The sequence below is a fragment of the Gopherus evgoodei genome, chromosome 17, assembly GCF_007399415.2.
Source record: "Gopherus evgoodei ecotype Sinaloan lineage chromosome 17, rGopEvg1_v1.p, whole genome shotgun sequence".
NCBI classification, from domain to species: domain Eukaryota; kingdom Metazoa; phylum Chordata; order Testudines; family Testudinidae; genus Gopherus; species Gopherus evgoodei.
In genome coordinates, this window is record NC_044338.1 from 13,538,207 (window position 1) to 13,562,408 (window position 24,202).

General features: G+C 41.6%; 1 protein-coding gene across 1 annotated transcript in view; it reads right to left on the reverse strand.

Annotated features, from left to right (window-relative positions):
• Nucleotides 1-1,803: 1,803 nt before the first annotated feature.
• GALNT17 (polypeptide N-acetylgalactosaminyltransferase 17) overlaps nt 1,804-24,202 on the reverse strand; it is a 284,026-nt gene continuing 261,627 nt past the window's right edge. The window contains exons 7-11 of the mRNA XM_030536954.1: nt 18,236-18,421; nt 14,782-14,919; nt 13,085-13,180; nt 3,489-3,656; nt 1,804-2,806 (exon numbers count right to left, since the gene is read on the reverse strand). Of these exons, the coding sequence (XP_030392814.1) occupies nt 2,678-2,806; nt 3,489-3,656; nt 13,085-13,180; nt 14,782-14,919; nt 18,236-18,421 (717 nt within the window). The 3' untranslated portion in view covers nt 1,804-2,677. The remainder of the gene's footprint in view (nt 2,807-3,488; nt 3,657-13,084; nt 13,181-14,781; nt 14,920-18,235; nt 18,422-24,202) is intronic.

Here is a 24,202-nt window from a genome sequence, read left to right on the forward strand (position 1 = left end):
CTGAATAAACTGGGTAGTGAATATTCTTGTGGTTCAAAACTGAGAATGTGACAGTGCCACCCCTTCACTGTGCTGTTGTAATTAGCCTTGATGGCTGCCAGGTTAGGAACTTGTGGCAAATCAGCATTGAAACAAACTATATTCATTTCTCTGTTTACCTGATTCAGCCAAAGCTCTTGAAGACTCACAGGGGCCAGGATTGTGGTAAGCAGGCCATAATAACAAAGATACACCAGACATGATACAATTAATGTGCTTTTTTTTTTAAATATGGAGATATATCTATCTCATAGAACTGGAATGGACCCTGAATGGTTATGAAGTCCAGCCCCCTGCCTTCCCTAGCAGGACCAAGTACTGATTTTGCCTCAGATCTCTAGGTGGCCTCTTCAGGGATTGAACTCACAACTCTGGGTTTAAGCAGGCTAATACTCAAACCACCGAGCTATCCCTCCCAAACGCCCACCATGGGCTGTAGGACTAAAGCACTACAAAGTTGAGGGTTTTTTATTATTATTTTGTCTTTATTTGTCACATGTATTTTAAAAATTAATCCCACTACTTCACTCAGAGGATTGCCTTGGTAGGATCTTCTCTCCTCTTACTTGTTCTTGGCATGACCTGCAAACTAGCATAATTATCCTCACTTTTAAAAGAACAGAACAGCAATAGGATGAAGAAGAATTGCAGGAGAGTCAGTTCTGGTGCTGTTACTACAGTGTGGAGACAAGCAAGTCAACTACTCAGCATGCTGTTAGCTGCTCAACATCTTGCTGTTCAGCTGATTGGCTGCCCCTTGGGCAAGGAAACCTCTGTTGGCTTCCTCACTAAGAGCACACTGGACTGGTCCTGCAATGAGGCAGTTATCTGAAATCAGCGTGAAGGAGCAGCATTCACTTTGGGGGAAAAACTGGAAGGTGTATTTAGAGAACACATTCAGAAGGTCGGTGGTGGGATTTGGCTGCCATTTGGCAAAGGCATGGGAAAAGGAGATCCATTGTGCATGGGGTGGGTTAGTGCAACCGTTAGAAGGTGGAAGGTACGGGAGATAATTAATTTAAACAGCCTTATGGACTGAAGCAGAGTTTTGCTATTGCTGGAGGAGGCATGTGTGTTAAGTGGAGGGGGAAGCAAGAGATCATATTTTTTTTAATTTCAACTGATTTAGTTTAATGAAGGAATTGGCATGGGATAAGAATACAAGAATGGCCATACTGAGTTAGACCAATGGTCCATCTAGCCCAGTATTCTGACTTCCAGCAGTGGCCAGTGCCAGGTGCTTCAGAGGGAATGAACAGAACAGGGCAATTATCAAGTAATCCATCCCGTCATCTAGTCCCAGCTTCTTGCAAACAGAATTTAGGGACACTCAGAGCACGGGGTTACACTTCTGTCCCTCTTGGCTAACAGCCATTGTTCGACCTATCTTCCAGGAACTTATTTAATTCTTATACTTTTGGCCTTCACAACATCCCCTGGCAATGAGTTCCGCAGGTTGACTGCATTGTGTGAAAAAGTACTTCCTCATGTTTGTTTTAAAACTGTTGCTAATTAATTTCATTGGGTGACCCCCCGGTTCTTGTGTTATGCGAAGGGATAAATAACACCTCCTCAGTCACTTTCTCCACATCATTTATGATTTTATAGACCTCGATCATATCCTCCCTTAGTCGTCTCTTTGCTAAGCTGAGCAGTCCCTGTCTTTTTAATCTCTTCTCATATGCAAGCTGTTCTATACCCCTTAGATTTTGTTGCCCTTCTTGGTATCTTTTCCAGTTCTAATACATCTTTTTTGAGATGGGGCGACCAGAACTGGACACAGTATTGAAGAAGTGGGTGCACCATGGATTTCTATATTGGCACTATGATATTTACTGTCTGATTATCTAGCCCTTCCTTAACAGTTCCTGGCCTCCTGTTGGCTGTTGTGACCGCCCTAGTACATTGAACAGATGTTTTCAGAGAACTATCCATGATGATGCCAAAATCGCTTTCTTGAGTTGTAACAGCTAATTGAGGCCCCATCGTTTTGTATGTATAGTTGGTATCCTGTTCTTGTGAGAGGGAAATCAAGGGGCTATTTGGAGATGCCTTTGAGACATGTCACTTTAAAGCATGCCTGTCCCAGGTTGAAGAAGGTGGGTGAGAGTAAGGGAGAGAGGAGACATTTAAAAACACCTAAGAACTTTAACTCAGCTCACTTTAGGCTTCCAAACGTGGCAATCTTTTTTCTGTTTTATATAGACAAATGCTCTTGCTTGACAAGTGGGTTTGTCCAAGGTCTCTTAACTCTGGTCCTGGTATAAACCTTGATGGCCTTTGCTAAGAGCTTTAAGTCATTTGTGAAAGCATCACTTCCCTGTCAATAAACCGTCCATAAGACTGCACAGGCTTCATTCCAGCAGAAATAAGTGATACCTTGAGAGCTCTTGCTGGACGAAAATAACAGTTCTGACACAATTTCACCCAGTTGGAATCAGCTGTGAGAGACTAATATACAATTAAAAAAACAAACCACGAATGCCCACTTCCCCCAAGGTCCTCTCCTGATACCGTGAATAAAGCTCTGTTTTTATATTTCTTTCTTTCCAAAGTTGTGAAAAGGATCCCTGTCTGATCGGTCCAAGTCATTTGTGTTGTGAGTGAAGTTCTTCAGAGTGCTCTGGCCCTTACACCTTTACTTGATGAAGTTTTTAATTGTCCATCTTTGTCCCGTGCAGCTGCGAAGAATTAGATCAATTCCGGACATTCCTTTGTTCTCCACTTCCAGACAGCGCCCAGTTCCCTTATTCAGGATCGCACCATTCTAAAATCAAAGATAAAGGTAAGTACCTTCTATGTAGCCAACAGGTGACTGCATGCAATCACTGGAACAGGGACTGCGTCTTCCTCTGGGCTGGGTAAGTGCTTAGCACTTGGTGGCCGGGCGCTAATGCTAAATAAGAAATAATATCCATTAAAATAATCCATTAAATCCTTCAGCCCTAAATGTATATATCCCTGCCCCTTCAGCTAACTGAGAAAATCTGTAATCTGCAAGTAGCAGGGTCTTATCCTCTGTGTGAGGGAGACATGATCACACACATTTAGCCAATATATTACATCCTCCCGTTGTAGGCAAAGGTAATTTTCAGTCTCTGAGGTCTGCACGATCCTATTCTGGGATGCCATTTTGTAACGAATCTATGGCTGCATGGATACATAATGTGAATATCGAGTTCTGAGCCTTATGCACCAGCAGTACAAGACTTAAGAAAAAGAAGAAACATCCTTAATCTCACCAACGTTAAATTGTTCTTAGGCTGAGCAATTTCTGTGTGAGTAAAAGTAGCAAAGAGGGCATGAAAATACCTCCTCTCGCAGCATGTTGGCTAGTAGCCCCTACCTCTGCAGAAATGCTTCCTCCATGCTATAAAGAAGAGAATACATGACACAGGCCATAGTTAAAGGGAGGAGAAGCAGCAGGCGAAAGCCCCATCCTCACAAACCTGTATGAAATTCCAGCGTTTATGGAGGCTGCTCTTGACCTTTTCACAATCAAGGAGTTGAGGGAGCCGGCTTTTCATGTTATCCACCAGGCAGCGGGTATCAGGCAAGAGAGTCGTGGTCCCAAGGGCCCCCAAGTGAAGGTATCCCTCCTTGGTGTAGCGGGCAAGCTGACAGGGTGGGGGGAAAAAAGACTGTTAGTACTTCTCAAGTGTGATTAGAGAAGAGATGCAGAGGGGACTGACCTAGTGAGTACAGGAGATGGGAATGACAGGCTTTTAAAAGCATATGTCCAGAGATTTCTAGCTCAGTTTTGCGGACGGATGGAGGTGGCAGGGGAGGAGTTTGACACCTAAATACCTTTATGGCTCTGGGCTTTAATTACTAACAACCTGTGGGGTGGGATCCTTTGGCCTTTATTTGGTGTTGATACTATGCTAGTTATGGTGGTTTTAGATTGCAATCAGCTGGCTATTTTGGGGCATACTGGACCATTCTAGTGATTCTGAGATGCTTAGCTGTGGGTTCTTCTTTTGACAACTAAATGCCATTGTCGATGTGTCCAGAGCAGCCCTCCAGCTATTCTAGGCATAGGCAGAAAATAGCAGCCAACAGATAAGGATAGCCAAGTGAAGGATTTGATTTGTGATCACATCCCTCACGAAATGATCCAATCTTAGATCCCCCATATTGTTCCCCATATGTGTATATAGCTACAGATGATATAAAAGCCTCTTGGTGTGACCATTTCCAAACACTGGAGTATCCATCAGTATCCTGCTTGTGCATAACTGTATATCTCGCTCCTCCCATGCACCCTGAAAATTCTGTTTGTTCTGGAGGAAACGTTGAATGATAGCATCAGAGGAAGGCATCCGAGCTGTCTTGTCCTCAGCCATGGAAAGAATGAAGTCTTGCTACTGGGCAGAAATTAGCAATGGGAAGACGACTGCCCCCCTCATGTCCCTTCTTGTTGTTGATTGTCCAATGAGCTACACGGTTGTTTAAGAAAGGGCTGATATATTTGCACTGTTTAAAAAAATATTTCCCTGGATGTATTTAAATTCACAGAGTGAAAAGAGATGAATGACAGCAGCCTGCCTTTTATAATACAGGGGAAAGATATACATAGCTGCTTATTTAAATTATGAATCACTCTATTATCCAGCAGAAAAATGAGAAGTATTCATCACATTAATTAACTGAATATATCTGTGACCCAGATGCTTAAAGAGAGGCAGTAAATCACACTGGGAGTTATGGTTATCTTTGTTGGAATAATTAAACATCCAAACTCAAGTTAAAAACAACATAAAGGGGTTTGACTTGAACCAATAAAAGCAGATACCAATTATTAAGGTATTTGTTTCTAATTTCATCTTTACTTCACTATGCTGGTTTAGACACACAAGCGCATTGCTCTGGGTCGGCATGCATGGTTGTGTCTCTCTGACCATAACAGCATGTTATTTATTGACAGCTTCATCAACTCCTTCAGATCATTTGGCAGGGCTGTGGTAGGTTTGGTGCTGAACTTCCCAGGTTCTACCTCCAGGTGGGACAAAGGGGGCTGGATTCTGGCTCGAACTGGCTGAGGACAAGAGAGGGCTATGCCATGCCAAGCCGCCACTGTTGTAGGGTTCCTTAAGAACATTATATTAGTGTTGTAAATCTAAGCAAGACCTAAGCTACTGTAACTCACAACAAAGGCCACTGTCCTCCAGCCATTCTGCCCACCATGCTCTCCTTGCACTGAAGAAAGCTCTGATGCAGTAGAACACATAACCCTTTAGCTGTAACCTCATGATCAAACTTCTCCTGACTGTGCATTGACACGTTCTTTTTCTCTGTGGTTTTCACCAGAGCCTTGAGTTGTGTTAGAGTTGGGTTTGTGGAACAGAAAGGAGTGCTTTCTAGAGGTTAATGCAGCACAATATAAATCAGGACGTCTGGGGTCTAATCCCAACTCTGCCACTGACTCATTGAATAGGCCCTAGGCAAGATACTTATCCTCTCTGTGCCTCAGGTCATTCGTTCACAAAACAGGTATAATGCTCACCTGCATCAAAGGAGCTTAATTACTTCAACTCTGCAATGTGTGATGAGACTGTTTAGAAAGAAGGCTACCATATGAACAGAGCATTAGAATTACTCTAAGAGCAAATCAAGTATTGCAGAATGGTGAAATTCTGGATTATCTGTTTTTATTGGTACTGATGTTTTTATGTTTCAAATTCTCAGCAGTGAAAGTCTTGACTGACAGCATGTGTTTTCGTAAAGCAACCAAACTGAATTGGTATTTTAATAGTAGCTCACAAATCTTTCAAGGACTAAACATCAAACTCCTTCCTTTAAGACTGTGACTTTAAGAAATCCATTGACAAGCGCAAGCATGCAGTACAAGTATTTTTCTTTATGTGTTTTTAAAACCTTAGCGTCCATGTATATAATTATTGTATTAGGCATCTTTCCTTTCATTATGTTTGTCAGCTTCTCTTTAGCCTGTTGGCCTAGTGCCCACAAGGCAATAAAATTTCTGTGCTTAGATGTTATCTCCTAATGTGGTAGGAAAAGTAATGAGAGCAAAAATCAAATCAGGTCCTGAGGGCAAGGGGCAATGGGAAAATGAAATAATCTGAAGAACAAACACGGATCTTATGAGAAATCTATCACAGTGGATATAGTAGATGTGAAACCTATTTGGTATAATAGCCAGATAAATAAAGCCCAGAATGCATTTCTGGATTGACTTCAGTATACTATTTGATCTAGCTTACTGTCAACCAAAACAGAGCTTGCAATTGCTTTACTCTTCAGTCTTTTTCATCAGCTCAAAGCGGAGGACAGTTATTCCTGGAAAGCATCACTGCTGGAAAAGGCTGTTTCGGAGAGTTAACGTTGTGCACGTGTCTTGATGAGTTAAATAAGTTTAAGGGTGTGATTTTCAAATAAGCTTAAGTGATTGAGGAGTACAAGTCCCCTTGTATTCTGAATGAAGGATGAATGACAGTTGTGATGTTTTGGTTCTAAAGTTACAGCCACTGGTGTTGAAGTTGCAGTTTTGGTGCCCTCAGCTGAAGTAACATACTCTGCCTTCAGCACAGAGGTGTGCAGGCCCTTCAGGGCAGAGGTCCTGGGGGGATGACAAGTGTATGTGGGCAGATTTGGGGGATGCAGGACCTAAAATCTATTTTATAAGAGGGATGGCACTGTGGGGGGCTGGCACCACCAGGGCTGCCTTGTCCCAGCTCTGTGCTCTTCCCAGGTCCCATTCACCCACAGAAGTAGAAGGTGAAGGCCCTGTGGTCATGCAGGAGATGCTGCTGCTTGGGGAGCCTGGCCCACACCAGCTGGCAGAGAGGGACTATTCAAGGCCAGGACCACACGCAGGTGGCAGCAGAGCTTGCCCCAGAACCAGGCAGCAAGTCCCCCAGGGAATCTGGCCCCAACTTACATGCAGAGCCTAGGCTTGACTCCCACAGGAAGCCTGGCCACCTTCCCCAGCTCATCTGCCTCCACCACTGTTTCCCCCCGCCCCGCCCCGCCATGTGCACCAAGGTGGCCCAGCCCATATTTCAGCAAGTGAGGGTGCATAGAAGTTGTAAGGAGTGCTGGACGTCATACTTTCCACACATCAGAATGGCAGGCTGTGAGATGTTACTTCTCACAGATGTACTTGACACTGCTAACTTCTACAGAACATCTTGTTCGTATTCATAAATGGGTCCAGCACTGGCAGGGACTGAACATGCTGCAGCGGAGTATGGACATTGCTAGGGATTGGGGAGGAGAGGAAGTAAAACCATAGGAATTACCATAACAGACTTCTATGGGTAGGTCTACACTGCATTATAGATCTGAGAGAGACCCAGCTTGTGGACTGGGGTGTTTCTAAACCAGTGCTTGAGCAGATACACGGCACGGAAAGCCTGGGTTTCAAATTGCTGAACCTGGGCCTCTCAGTCATGTTCACGTGTCCCTACTGAAAACCTTCTGACTTGGAGTCCATGCCTTGACCTGTGTCCATATTGTAAAACAGAGCTTGGACCTGCGTCTCAGTGGGAGTTTGGGGGCTCTGATCAACCCCTCAGCAGGGTCTGAAAACCTAGGTCTTGAATGCATGCTGCCCTGAGTGAATCTGATCAGAGCAGACAGAAGCGGGGCTTGGACTCAGACCTGAGCCTGGGCTTAGCATGCAGTACAGACACACCCTATCAGACCACTACGATGTGAGGATTTTTAGAAAAGGGTAGGGGAGGAGTAAGAGGGAAAAATGGGAAAAGGGAAGGAATCCAAGAGGAACCCTTAAAAAAAAACAAAAAACCCCAAAATACAACAATCTAGTGACCAAACCGTTAAAGAAAATTAATGTGGAGTTACTGTTTCAGGCTAACTGCTGACTTTGGGCAAGGTTGAACATGCCCCATGAGACTGTGCCTCTAAGTAAATGCTCACCAACATAAGGGTTGCACAACCTAACCCCCAAATTAATAAGTGAGGTTGTGCTAAGGGCTTGGCCATAGAACCTCCAAGTATCACTATTCTAAATATCTTTCCAATGCAGAAAAGGATAGTAGAGCTATGTCTCTGTTCAAAGGAGGTAGCAGCTGCCTATGTTTTTAAGAGGGAAGGAGGGGTAAAGTAAAGATAACAATTTATTTAGCTAACCTGCAGCTTCTGCAAATTTAAACACAGTTGGGTACGCCTCACACTCTACAAATGCACTGATGCATCATTCAGTTTGATCTCCTCATTTGTAAACCTGACATTAACAATATACACTCTTTGATTACTATTTCTGCCTGGTTGCTCCTCTGTGATGGAAGAAAGTTAATTAGACTTCTTAGAACCTGGGAAATAAGTCTTGGTGATGTTCCTTGACTATTGAAAAATAATTTAGAGTTGTTTAGCTTCTTTTCTGCAGAGGGCAGATTCTCATCTCGTCACAATACATAAGAGTACAGTGGTTTCTTTTTTAAATAATTCAATCTAAATGATACTTGTCGCCCATGATACGCCAGTCTTCTAGATTATCTCACTATTAGTGGCTTTGTCCTCATGTCCTGCTGCTTAACAAATTTGTTTGAGGAAAACATGTTTTATCCTACAGTTAAATGGAAGGCACTGCTGGATGGACATTATCTTGTATTATAGAGCCTTCTATTATGCTAATATATCACCACAGTTCTGTCACTCCAATGACATGACTGTAATACATCATCAAAACACTTTGCAGTAATGATATATCACTTAAAAGATGAAGCTAACAAAATGAGTCCAAGAGCAGATTCAATTTAATTACAGGATACAAGGATTTCTTATCATTCACGCTTGATGATGAATTAATCTAGAAATGAATGAAAGCCTTCTGTGAAAGAAGGAACACTAAAGGGAAGATAAACAGAGGAGACAAACAAACAAACAAAAGAAAACAACACAACAACAACAACAAAGGCCAGGAGACAAGTGTGGGCCTGGAGATACTTTGAGCAAAAGCAAAAAGAATCTAATTGGCAATACAAGCTCCACTATGTGTCTGACCGCAAGGCTCTGAAGCCAGATTGCATTTTGCCAGAACACCAAACTCACTTAGCGGACGAATCTAACTAGCACTTTGGCTTGTAAATGTTTGTTTTATGTGCCCAAATGCCATACTCTTTTTTTGGAGCAACGAGGCATACCATTAGATCCCCACATTAATTGGGGGTCATTGTTTCTTTCACGGTTTGGAGAGGGAAGGAACAACGTGGCTCAGAAAGAACAGGAAGAAAAAATCTGCTTTGAGCTGGTTTCATTGAGCCTGCCAGTCAAACAAACAGCAACACAACATTTTAATTTAGATCACCGCGGAGGAAAAGAAAATATCATTAAGCTTAATTATAAAAAAAAAAAAAGGATGGAAGAAATAACCTGCTTTTAGTTATTCATCTCAAAGTCCAAGGTTAGCAGGCAGTATCAGTTTAATTTCTCATACAACCAGAAACTTGAAGACATAAGTGTCCAACTACAAAGTACAATATGCAGTTTGTGCATAATTCATTATTAAATGGCACATTCACAACAGTGGCTAAGTTATATTTAGTAAAGAGCTACATCACTGGCTGATCTAGTTTATCTTTCCCTTTGTACAAAGAATAGGATATCCATCTTTGCCTTAAGGCTGCACTGTGAATTCATCCCCTGCTAGGTACAGGTGGCCCTACAAAAGTTTTCAGTTCAGCTTCAGTGTGAGCTAGTATCCTATCACTGAAATGTTGATTGGAACTATTCTACCCTTGTGCATCTTCAAAGGTCAGGCTGGAAATACCTTGTGGATGGCTCTCTTAGGGCATTTCTGGCACAGGGCATTCAAATTTTCCAGCTGAAAGCCACAAGGGAAGACAACTTGTATCTGAACACATCAGAGTCCCTAAAATTACCCAGGGCCTTTACAGCAAGGGAGTCTTCTATTTATTCATTTTCTTGTGTATTTATATAGCCCCTTTCGTCATACTGTCTGATCGCCTCGTAACCATGAATATATGTATCTCCCAAGACCCCTTTGAGTTAGATCAGTGCTGCTATTTTACAGACGGGGAGCTGAGGTAGAGAGAGACTAAGTGATTTGCCCAAGGGTCATATATGAAATCTGCCCTGGTACTGGGACTTAAACGCACATCTCCTCAAATCCTAGGGTAGTGCCCTAACTAGAGTACCATCTCAGTGGGAATAGTGCTGGTGAACTGTGTGCACTGAAAGATGAGCTGAGCAGCCGAGGCCATTGCTGGTCACCCTACGAAAGCCAATATCAGGCCCTGTCTTTGGGCAAGTTACCAGTCACTGGATCAAGTCTACCTGACACTAGGGCCTTGCTGTAAACTTGAACCCTACCATACTCAACTCCTCTTTCACAAAATGAGAATAATGATGCCTCCTTTGTAAAGAGCTTTATGATAGATGGAAAAAAAACGATCAAAGAGCTCGATTATATACAAGTGTTACCACAAGAGAGGAGGAGAGACAATTGTCAAACATGAGTTTGACAAACATCTCTGGTAGTCTATCCTACCACCGCTAAAGCTATAATGTGGAGCCAGAGCATGGCTGGAACCATTTAAATGGGCTGGAACAGCCTTTTGCTCAGCCAGAAAACCAATGCTTTAGATGCCAATCTTTTCAATGAATTGATTACCTCTAACAAGTTTAGGAACCTTTCTGTCTTGCAGGAGACCTTTTCCCCCTTGCATGCTTTTCTGGTGTATGTGAGAAATTGATTTCCTCAGGCAAGCTTTTTATTATGCAAATATCTGGTGAGCACTTACTGTGATGGTCTTCATATTTCACAGTTTTGATCTTAATGAATGCAATTGCAGCCCTGAGCTCTCACATGTAACACTGGTAGAAGAAACAGCAGAATAAACCTTAGCGCCTTCCTTTCTCACAACTTCTAATGAGAACCTCACTGACCCCAGAAAACATGGAGAGGTTGGCTTACAGAACAACTGGGACCAGGAATTAAGACTTTACCCTGAGTCCTTGTGAGACGCTTATGCACTTTTCTTTTGAGATGAAGGCTTGATAGGGAGCTCACTTTGTAGGTAGAGTGAACTTGTCAAACAGTGGCAGTTTATGAAGGCACCTTGGACCTCGGATTCTATTCTGTATAATTTTATATATCCCCTTATTACTGTCATATCGGAATGCTTTTCAGTGGTGCATTAATCAATGTGTCATGTGTGACTAATTTTGTTTCTCATCCTCTGCCCCAGGCGAGAACTGTGTGGAAGTTAGTGCTTTGCTTGGGCAGAGCTGGTTTTAGATTGTTGTTTTTAAATCTACCATTAGAAGACATTGTCATATATAGGGCGATATATATGATTCTGTCCATCTGGAATACAGAGGGAATCCAAAACCAAAACCAACATAGGGAAATCCAAAACCAACATAGTAGACCAAGGGAAATCAAAAACCAAAACCAACATAGTAGACCAGGCAATAAAGTTTGCAGAGCCTCTGGAATGACAGTCAGTCCTTCCCCTCCAAAAAACCCCAATCAAAGGCAGATGACTTGTCTTCTAATAAATAAAACTCTACCTGGATGTTAAATATGCCTAGAGTGGATCTTGGCATATTTATGATCCAGGAAAAGTTTTTCTACCAAAAGGCAAATGATGAAATCCCTTCAGTTCAGATGTTGAGCCAGAGGAGGTAGGGTGAGTAATGTTTGACCTGATTGTTCAGTGCTGTGCACAAATTTTATAGTAAGGTAAAAACGGGAGCAACAGAAGAAAAGAGAACTAGATGAGTTGCCTTCCCAATTCCAGATGAAGCTTGTATCTACTGTTGCATTCATTTTCTGAGCACACTGACTGTGGAACACTCCATCTGTATCCTTTCCACCTCACCTATCACTTGATTATGCTCCTACAACGATGGGTAAATCTCAAGCACTTCAGAGGTTGAAGTTGGATACACACCCAAAAACTTGGATTTTTAGCTAAATTATCTGAAAAACTCTTGGGTGTGTATATATAGATTGGGCTGCAGATCCCATGAGAACCAGCTCCAATATTTCCTGGGTTTGGTTGGGCTGGAATTTCATGATTTCTGGTGTCTCCTGCTTTTGGTCAGGTAGGAAAAAAAACAAAACAACAACAAGTGGCCTATCGTATTATGGCTCTTCTAGTTCCAGAAGTATCATGAACTTGCTTTGGACCCTCTTCATCTCCATGGAAGAAGGGCATTTTGAGGAGGGATATCAATGAAAAGGTGATGACTACCTGGCAGATACGAACAGTACTGGGCTCCCAGGCCAGAATAAGAGAAGGATGCAAAGTGACAAAGGAGCCTTGGCAAGTTATCCTTGGAGGCTTGCAGGTCTTGGAAGCACAGCACAGGATCCATCCCCCCTAGATGGATGCATTGGCACTGTTTATGCAGTACTTATTCTATGGCTATACATAGGATTTCCAACTCCCAGGGCTGTCCAGCCAGCATCATTCAAGTGTAGTGAATTTCTTCTTAAAGTATTGAAAGATAAAATTATATCACAGCTAAGGTAAGCCATAATACCACAAAAACACACCATGATCTTTAGCCCAGAATGTGATTTGAATGAAGACAATGGTTCAAAGAGCCTTTTGGTTGGCCCATATTTTCTTGGGCAAGTAAGAGGCTAGAAAGAACGTTCTAGTTATGCCATCGGGGGGAAAAAAAAAAACCACACACACACACACACTCCACCATTTGCTTTGTTTTCCCATGTGTCTCTTTACCCTGCTGGCATATGAACAGAAAAATAAAATGTCTTAATGTGTTACATGTGCATGCTCTATTTTGCTGATTGGCTATTTGCTTTCAGCATTATTTATCCATGTCATTTTTAAATTAAGATGTTATGCACAGCTCTCTCAAGATTATGGTACTTTAATTTGGAAAACTGCTCTGAGAGAATGGAAAAAATATACCCCCCTACCCTCTTCATTTTTCAGACGACGACCAGTCTTGTCATTTGAAAGTCTAAATGAACGGACCCCAATGCACGTCTTTATTATGCTTTGCAGCAATCTCAGCCGATTCTCTGTTTGTGCACACTGTATAACAGAAAATAAATCCTAACCTGAGGTCCCCAGCCGTGGCATGGATACAGTATTGCTGTGTGGTTCTCCTGCGGACCCTGGTCAAGGCATACATCCTTCGCTTTGTTGTTACGAAGCTATAGAAACAAACATTGCATATTTACATGTCTGTCCCTTATTGGAGGGAAGAATGTAACGCATGATCGCAGTGAAGTCCCTGGCCTTTAGCGTTATGGAAAAGAGAAGATGCTTTACCACATCATATGCAACAGGTTTTTCTGCTGCATACACGATAAGTTTTAATAATGACTTGTATTTATACAATAGCCACCATTAAAAACCTATTGTTTACTGACAATTGCAATGATTTCAGTTGCCTCTGTATTTAAGATATTAGGCATGTCTAGTGGTGATGTTGTTTTCAAGTCTTCCACTGTATGATTTGGGGGCCAATGCAGCACTCCTTATTCCTTATCCTGAAGTTCTCTAGAAGCCCTGAAATAAAATTCAGAGTGTCTTATGTGGTGCAATGATGGAGTATGTGGGAAAGGGGGCATCAGAAACCCTTTCCATGCTACCATGAGAGAGCAGGATGGGACACAGGCCTAGTGACTAGGCAAAAGTCCCAACCCATTTGCTCAGGGGCCCAGAGGACGCCGTCAGCTATCTTGGAGACACGGTCAGAGCTCTCAGCTCTTGTGCCCATGTTGCAGTTGGCAGCAAGCACTGGCAACACCCCTTTTCGGAAGAGTAATAGAGGGCATAGGGATCAATGCAGTGCTTCTTGTGGGCAAGACTGGAGAGTATGTATGGCTTTTAAATCATAATGCTGATCCAAGCTGTGGCTGTGAGTGAAACTGGTGCAGTGTTGCCATTAGTCAGGCATTTTATAAGGAACTTAGGAGAAGGAGGGTAACTGAGAGATGGGAAATGTACACACATACTACTGGGCGGGACAAAATTGAGGAAACCGAAAAGAGATCTTTTAGGCTCAAGGAGAATGAGCCTAATACAGACATTGTATAACATTTATACTCTAAAGTGAATGAAATGTTGAGAGATAAGTCAAGCAATGAGATTTGCTAATATGTACAGTCATTTGTTCTCCAGAACCTCCCCATAGACACCAATTGTATTATATCACACATTAAAAATTCCTGTCTCTATTTTCAGCTTAAAAGACATCAATAACCTTGGTGTGGGGCATGTTCTTGGGATCCATGGGCTGTTTCAGCAACTCCGCCCAGGCAGTCACTATTCCATGGGAAATGTATTGCAATGGATCATTACTACTTAATTACTGTGAATAGCTGTTTTTCTAGTTCTCCTGTGGTCCCAATGCCAGTCAATACTGAATTCAGCCTCTTCACATGGCACAATGGTATGGCTTTGGGGCAAAGGATTACACCCTATAGAATACATATGTCCAGGCCCCTGCAAACTAGCAAAAGTTAGGTCAAGTGGCACACACAGACTTATCCAATGGAGTTAGCAGGCACCATACACAATATTGTGGTAACTATTTGAATTTTTGAGTATGTATAGGACCCCGAAACTGGGAATGAACCAAAAGCTCAAAACATTACAGGGAATGGTGAACAGATTCTAAAATGCAGCTATTCCGGATCATCTTGAGAGGTGTTTCTGATTATGTACACATTAGCATGCTCATGTGTCATTCCTTTATACAGTACAATACTTATCAATCTGTGTTAAGAGCATGCTTTGTCTTAATTACCTCCCCATAGGCAATAGTATTATTGTATCTCCTCATTTCTGGGTAAACATGGTCCAGGTACCACAGGAAATTTTTACACTTTAAGCTTTTCCTTAATGCTTTTCTCTCCGAGACATCCCCAATGTCAATGCCTGGATTCTGAAAAAGAAAGAAAGACACACTCGGCAGCTTAGGTAAGAGTTTACTCTTGCCATGTTATTTAACAAAGGAATTGGATTTCCTTGCATTTTGATAGGGTTGCCGAACAGCTTGAAGATTTCCAGAAGCTGCTCTACATACAGGTGGACTATGCTATTTTCAAAACCCACACACCCCCATTTCTTAAAAAAACAAAAACAAACACCCCACAAAACACACTTTGTCCAAGAAGGTCAACAGAAAGGCAAGTATCTCATAGCCACAACAAACAGGAAGAAATAGTACTCAGCTTGATGTGAAGTGGGCAGGAATTCAGAGACGACAAGTAAGATTTAGGAAGCCGGAAGAACTGACTTTTGAGGAAAGATTAAGAGATGATTAGTCAGTGGGCTTTGGGTCAGTCCCTAAAGCCAGAGGATTTCCTGAAGAGATCAGTGCCCAAAATGTTCAGAAGAGCTCAGTTCCTATTTAGGCACCAAAGTAAGAGTCCATCTTTCCAAAAGAGCTCAGTGACCAACGTGCTGATAATCTGGCCATAGGTTATTAAAGTGGGTAGGACTGAGTGCTGAGCTCTTGTGAAAATCTGGCCCAAGTTGTGGGCACGATACACTTAAAAATCTGTCCCTCCTAAAAGAATGAAATTTGTTAAACTTCACTAAGAGATGGCTGAGGAGTGAGGATGTTTAGGAAGGTGTAAAACAAAGAAAAAAAAAGACTCAGGGCATCATGGGAGAATATGACCAAGAGTAATAGAATAAAATTATAGAGACAATCAAGTTTAGGCTGAACCTCAGGAAAACCTCCATTCAGTTTCAAGTATTATACTTGTAATAGTCTCCCATGAGAAACAGTGGACGCCCCATTGCTTGTGGGGATTTGAAAAAGAGCAAAGCTATTGTATATATCCCAATGTGAACAATCCTACAATGGCCAGGAAAAATTACTCGGATTATTCCCATCTTTAACTTTTTAAGTTATTTCAAGAACTTCAGTAATAGTTTGGTCTGGGAAATTAGAAGCATGATACAACCATCCTTATTCCTTTAAACAAAGGTCTTTTACACTTTTGTATTTTCAAAGTTCATTAGATACAGTCGGGAAAGCAATTTTCCATGACAACATTTATAATGATCTTCTAATGAATTGTTCACTCTGTTTTTCAGAAAAGAGCATTTTAAATGTGCTATTGGGCACCAATAGGTAAATATAAATATGATTCAACTTTGACAGGTAAGACCAGGTATAAAATCTGGATGAAGTAAGCTGGGATGATGTGCTAACCAGGCCCACAAACCAGTCAGACTGAAATATTCAGTGTATGGTGTTTTACACTAAGCAATCATGTTTCATATATTATATAAAAACAAAAAGGAGTCAATACATGTTTGTACTGAGGAGGTTTTGTAATGGATACGAACAAGTGTACTTTAAAATTAAACCCTCACAAGTGACTAATAATGCCCATAGAAAATTCCTGAACCATTTGAAAAAGACTCAGCTGCTCTTTTAAGACCATTTCTAGGGAGATTCCAGCTGCTCTTTACGCATAGAACTCTACTGCCCTCAAAGCTTGGGATCTAATTTTCTACTCTCCCTGGTAAGCTCCAAAAGAAAAAGAAAAAAAACAAAACCACCATCTCATCCCAAGAGCAAGCCCCCTAAAAGAAACTTTTATTCATTTGCCTCTTACACAGAAAGGTCTACGGCTTGGGTCTGAGCCCACTCAACTTGCTTACAACCCTATCCCAAGTTAGACAGGAATGATTGCAGATACAGCCTGAGAATAGCCAGAAAGCAGTAAGAAGTCAGACTCCTGCCAACTCTCCTTCTTCATAACATGCACTTGGAGTACCCACAACACTCAGATCTTTTAGCCCCAGCTCATGTGTTTCACAACTGCATATTAATTAGGGACCATCTGCAGTCCCCAGCATGTCAAATCAGGAAGCCCCTTCAGAAGATTAGTACCTAATCAACCGCACCGAGGTCCCCCTTGTTCTCTGACAAAGAACAAAGGCTAAGTTACTGCGTGTCCAAATGCCAGTAAATCTCCACAGACATAATCTGTCTTCCGACTACAATGGCAGCATGCTCAAAATGCTCATCCCTCAAGGATGGTGTTTTCTTACAAGCAGACTGTACTGTAACAGGACCACAGGCTGCTGTACTAAATGGAATTCATCTTTGTTTGGAGGTGCTCTATAAAGCCTAAACGTATATTTGGCAATCCCTCTGCAGGCAGAAGCTCCTGTTGAAGTCAAAAGGAGTTTTGCCTGGATATGGACATCCAGAGTGGCTCCTTGAAACTAAAATTGAATAAGGGCATAGGTAAACAACTCTGTTCACCAGTGACACGGCTACTCAAGTCAATAGTCTTCCTTTGTACTTCTGTGGGGAGTTGGATCAGGCCCTAGCTAATGTTCACACACAACTGCTATTGGAGGCATGAAGTACTACAAGCTGAGACCCCAATCCTGTAAACTGGCCCACATAGCAGACACATATGTTCAAGCATTTATGTGAAGTAAACATAGCCACCAAGGCTATCACAATGTATTGTACTATTTAGAGCAGCTACACAAACACATATCTGTTGGAACTGGAGCCCATTTCATGAATAGCTGTTCCATTGTCTTGGATGTTTGTGTATCTAAGGCATCTGTAAACATGGTTTCTAAATGCTATTTGTCTCTAGACTAAGGTCTTCAGGGCAGAGTCCCTGCTTAGCCTATGTTTGTAAAGCACTGTGTTCAAGGCTCGGACTAGAATAGTCTATTCTTTGGAATAGAAATTGCTTTTCCAACAATTTCTGTAGAATACATTCTCAACAGAATGAGCTTGGGCTAGAAGCTGGACAATTTACAATGATGTTGCTACTATGGAAGCGATGGTTCCTGTTTCTGTGGGTCTGTGTAACAAGGCATGCAATGTACATTCACCAGATGAGACAATGTGTTAAAAAGACATTTACTGCCTGTGCAGAAAGATTTGATTGTTTTCTGTCTTTAATCCCACAGAAAGACTACATTTGCTGGGTAATGTCAGTGATATAAATACACAGTAAATATGAATTGAAGCATGAGGCAAATACATTGTGTGTTTAATCTTCAGAAACAAGCCAAACTCTCTGCTGGTGTTAATCGGCATAACTCCACAGACTTCTATGTCCTCCAGTAATATCCTCCATCAAAGTCAATAGAGCTATGCTTATTTGCACCATCAGTATCACGATGCAAAAAAGACAGCTATGTACTGTTTATTTAAGATGTTAAAAAAAATAAGACGTAGGACTACATTAATTGAGGAAAAGCTGTACCTCCAGTGGCAAGTTCCATGCAATGTAAACATGAGACTTGTAATCGTCCATCCACACTTCGGCCACCCGCAGAGCATTCCGCTTGGTGTAGAAACCAATGTTATTGTTGTAGGGCTTCTTCTTGCGTTCAATGTGAGCGACTCTGGAGCACGGCAGCACTTCCATACTGCCACCACACAGCCACACCTGAAACAGACCAGAATGAGACGTGCAACAGGTCAGCTGAAGGACGACTGAGTTTTCCCGATCAGAATCCAGCACATAAATCTCTGCTGCTCTCAAGGTACAAGCATCCAAAAATGGAGGAGAAGGAGAAAGAAGGGCTGTTCTCCCCACCCCCAATGAATTACCACAGTCTGTTGACCACCATGTGGATGACAACGTAGACTGATAAACTGAAAAGGCTCTGTAATACCTTAGAGCCCAATCCTGCAAATACTGTCAGTATAGTGCTCACTACTGTAAATCCCAATTAGACTACTCATCGTAGCAAGCACTCTGTAGGGAGAAATCGGGGCCCTATTTAAATCAATGGCCAAACTTCCACTTCGGGTGACCAGACAGCAAGTGTAAAAAATCAGGACGGGGGTGGGGGTAATAGGTGCCTATATAAGAAAAAGCCCCTAAAATTGGGACATCTGATCACCCTACTTCCACTGGATTTCAATGGGGCAAAGATTTTGCCCTACGTTTGGTAAGTGTCTGCAGGATTGGACCCTTAGTTTACATGGCTGTTACTCTTGACTAATCGAGTGCACACGCTACTTCCTTTATTCAAGTCATAGCGGTATCTGTGATGTATCAGCATTATTGATGCCGACAATGGCACCAGCGGTCTGGAAAGGGTCCAATCCAAGCTCACTGACTCCAAAAGGAGAGACTTTCCATTGGTCTGGATCAGGCCTTGAATTCAATTCTTGGCCAAATCCAATCCTGGGAATCTGTTGGGAAGGAAGCAAAGCTCTAAGCCTTTTCTACAGCTGTAAGTGCCTAGGGCATTCTGGGTGACAATGGAATATTGGCAATGTTTGAATCTACAAGAAAGGTAACGCAGTGAAATAGATTGTAGGGACAGATTTCTCTAGGAAACATTTGCTCATGCTTCCCCGCCAGTCCCCTGCCCCCCCGATGGTTTAAATGTCTTTAAATCAGTTTACATTTTATTAGAAGACTTGAAATTATTGTATCTCTCATACAGAAATGGACTGAGGCATACAACCAACAATATATTCTTTCCAGAAACCTTTATGTGAAGTCTTAGCATATCTGTACTCTACAATCCCTGTAAAAGCAGCAATGACTGCGGTACCTTATAGACTAACAGACGTTTTGGAGCATGAGTTTTCGTGGGTGAATACCCACTTCATCTACAATCCCTGGTTTTTATCCATCTTAAACTGATTAAGGATCATATCCAGGGCTCTAGGCACTGGACAGGTATGACAAATGTATGCCAGGTATGCCTAATGAGCATGGTTGAGCCTATTTTGTGGTGTTATTCATTAATGTTTTGCATAATTATTATAGCACTCACAGTGTCTGAGATTATTTCCAGGCCCACCACTTTTTATTCCATCAGTGTTCTCCAATTTACATTGGCCTCTTTCCGTATGGTATCCCAGCACTATCTAGAGCCAGATTTGCCATGCCAGTCCTGCTGGATCAGATTCTGATCTCCGTTACCCTGAAGTAAATTGAGATTAATTGCATTGGCCCAACAAGCACACAATTCTAGAAGACACAGAAAAAGAGCATCCATACATACCCACTCAGAACTCTATGGCTACAGAGGTGACCCTTAAGAGCTCACCACTTGTACTTAAGAGATACTAAGGTAAGCTTCTCTAGGAGTTAATCCCTTGCACTTCCCTATGTTAATAATGCCAAAACTGAAAATATTTAGTTATCCAAGGCAATTAGCCAGTTTTTCAGGACCTCCACTGTTCATTCAAATGGATAGGTTCAAATGCCTGTTTTCATGCGAGAGTGCATCTTCCAGGAACACACTGGAGCTAATGCTGTACCTTCCTTGCTCTCAACAGCACATACACCCTGCATATTATCTGTATTCCAGTAGTTCCTAGGAGCCCAAATCATGTATCAGGGTCCCACTGTGCTAGGTGCTGCACAAAACAACACAGTAAACCTACCCTGATCCTGAGGTTTGCCCTTGACTTGTAACACCACCAAAACAAAGATAGAATTCAGAACTGTGTCACTTTTCATGCATCTGAGCATCCCTGACAGCATATTTTATTTTAGAACCAGTGTTTCCAAAATGAAATCTTATGAGATTTCAGTTCCAAGACAAATTTTTCAGATTTTGGCTTTTCATCCTGATTGAGGACAGAATTTTCATGTTGTCAGAATTATTTTCACAGAACTAAAGTTCTTTCCCCCCAACACTACTAGTTAGTAGGCTTGAGATGTGACTATTATGGTCTTGTGTTTTACTCACAATCACAATCTTTTCATATGGGACAAAAAGTTTATGTTTCAGGAATAAATGTACAAAGAATCTCTGGACAAACATATATGGTAATAAACTAAGGGATAACGTCTTGGGTATCATTTGAAGGGCACTGATATGTGTATACATACACAAGTCTGTTGCAGTAAGATCAATAAGGGTTTAATTTTAAAATGCAATTATGATAGCAATGACCATGCCCTACCCCCAAATAGATCAAACTGTCATAATAAAAATGAATAAAAATGGACACATCTCTACCAGATATTTCCTACCTGGTGAGAACCGTAGCAGAGAGAAATAATTCCAATGTGATTTAAAACCAAAATTTGTTTTACTAGGATTTTCATAGAACTTTTCATCCTAGGAACACTCATAGCAATTAAGTCTTAAACTCCTGTGAAGTAGGCAAATATTATTCATCTTCCCATCTGTACAGTGAGGACAAGGCACAGAGCGGCTGTCACTTGTACTTGCTCACACAAAGCCAGATTGGGTTTCCCTTACTGACGCTGGTGGGCAGTGAAGTGGCTGCACTCAAGTGGCCCAGAGGGACTAGGCAGAGAATAGAATCCAAGAGTCTTGGCTTCCCTTCTAGTACACTGAGCATTAGATATACTTCTTTCAATAAGTTCACACTGATCGATTATACGCATATCTATACCCTGTTTAAATAGGACTAACAGTAACTTACTTTGAGAGCCAAGTTTCCATATAGATGTTATAAGGAAGTTGTCCAGATATTGTTCTCTTTGCTCCAATAAGAAAAGAAGTACAAGACTAACCTTCCAATTAAGCTATCTTCCCAATGATCCAAAGAGCCACTTAAAATGACTTAATGTGGGTCTTAAAGTGACACAAGTGCTTGAAATGCCATAAGCCTTTAAAACACATTAGTACTTAAAGCTACCTGTACGCTGCAGTGTCTTAATCTGCCTTAAATCCTTAGACAGCTTTGCATATGTAATTGAGAAGTTCATTGGGAAGGGCTGTGTTTCATTTACTCGCCACTCATATCCCTGTTGAGCGGGTCTCAATTAAGCTTTCAAAAAAACTGGTTCCCTGGGGACCGTCCCCATTAAGTGGCTTTCCCAATTAAGTGTATAGAAATTTAGATGATAGCAAAACACTTTTGCCACCCTGAGGCACTGTTTGCTACAATAGCTCATATTAACTAGTTAATATGTCCCACACAATTAACTGACTGTATGCAGGATTTTTCCATTACTCAGTGGATGAAACATTTGCTGTAAAAGAAAGAACATAAAATAAATTGCAACACTTAGATCAATGAGGAAAACAAATCCACTTTTAAATTAAGTCATGTTTGGCCTATTTAACTTGGCACTGTCCTGTATAAAAATAGTTACAAAAGGAGCAAATTATTTTTTAAAAATACGCATGCTTAGGATAGAATGCATGTTTCAAAAATTTATTATGGTATATTTCCTGGTGGGGAAAAGAATCATGAAAGTCTTCATTATTTTTCAGCATAAGACAAATATGTAACAGCTATTAGCCAGCCATTCATCCATCCAGAAAGACGTAAGCTTCCTCCAGCAATTGATAATGGTGACTATGTAACCTCTTCTCTATCCAGCATAGAAATACAGGTCATGGGGATACTAGAATACATAATTTTTTTTTTGAACTAAGCTCTATGGAGTGAATTTCAGAGAAAACAAATAAAAAAATAAATCTTTCACCCACAGACCTTTGAAATACACAACAAAAGAGCGGCGGGTGATGCGTTTCCAATTATCTCCCAAACAAATTTATTGCCTAAGGAATTAATGAGAAAAGAATATATAATGATTTGTCTTGTGTAGTGAAATTTACTAGTGATGTTGAAATGCGATCAGTTAACTCTTTTCTAGACATTTTTGGCATATACAGGAAGGAAAAAAATGGTAAATACACAATGAACCAAGTTTGACATAATTTCACTACACTACGGGGGGCCATTTAACTTTCCCTTCCAATCGTCCTTTTCAAGCAGGGAAACTTCACTGATGTAGTAATAAATTCATGAGCTTTTTGGCATCTCAGTTTCCTTGAGGATACAGGGAGGCCATTGTGGGGAGCTAAAATAGGAAGAACAGGTTCTGGACACTGCAATATGGAGTCAGGGTCTCCAGATGCATGGATACCACCTTTTCATCAAGTAACCCATCTTACTCTGCAGGCCTGTGGTGCCAGAAATCAGGGGCTTCCTTCAGCTCCCACTGGTTTTAAAAGGTGTTGGATCAAGCCCCAGGAAAAAAGTATGTGTTATCCTGAGCACACAAGCTGCAGGGAAAAAAAAGAAAGACAGAAAAAACACATTGCCAGCAGCATGAGCAGGGAGGCACCAGCAGAGAAAAAAGTTTGGGAGAAGAAGCCTACAGGCATGAAAGAATTACTCGATGGGAAATGTCAGGCAGGTCCTTTCCACAGTTAAATACTTGCACTGTAGGTATGCTTGCACAATTGGTTGTGATTTTTATTTTTGTGCTATGCCAGACTTCAGAGTTTTTCAATGGAATTCATCCTGAAAAGCAGGTAGTGTGCAGCTGGGAAGACTCCATGCAATCATTCCAGTTTGCATTTGCAGAATAGGAGAGGCATTTTTACATGGCTTCCTTCTCCAGCAAGAGCAATATGCATTTATTCCTCTCAAATGACAGCTAGGAATCAATCATTCACTGTGCTTGTGAATATACTGAAAAATAAAGATACTGACATGAGTGGAAGGTATATACCCTCAGGGCTGAGATGGGATCAGGAGATGAAGCACTCTGTAGCCTGCTAGAGAAAAAAGCTATGTGCTCTATGGTTGCCACCTGCTAAGATTACTGCACACACTTTAATAGGAAGAGAATGGCTGATTGCTTTAGGAAATGCAGTATACAAATGGTGTGTGAGCAAGAGACACCCAGGAGATGCCAGGTTAACTAGATCAGCTCATCTCTACAGCCACAGAAATACTGTTCACAGTGTTAAGTAGTTAAGAACAATTACCTTTCCTGTTCCCTTTGCCCTCAAAAGAAGTGCCATAACCATCAATTTGCTTTACTATTGTCAGGCAGCAGCAGCAGCAATCGCCCTAAAAGGAATGTTCTTTAAACAAAATGACCCTTCACAATCAATCAGTCTAATGCCAAAGTAACTTCTCAAGCCAAAAAGCATAATCCAGGTCTAGTGATCAGGGTTGATGCTGCCCTCATGAAGAAGGTAAAACTCCAAGTTCAGTGGGAGCATCCCCCTGCATAAACATTGGAGTATGGGGTCTGTACACCTTTTCAGTACTCTCTGCTACCTCTTGTGAGAACTCCCTGGACTGGGACTCTAATCCCTGGCTGAATCTATGCTTCTCTATACATTAATTTCCTCATCTGTAAAATGGGGCCAATAATATGTGTTTCATTTACTAGCTAAACTAATCCTTTCACATCCATGAAGGAAGGTGCACTGTAAGTGCAAAAGATTCTCACTGTTACAAATGTGGTCTATGAAGC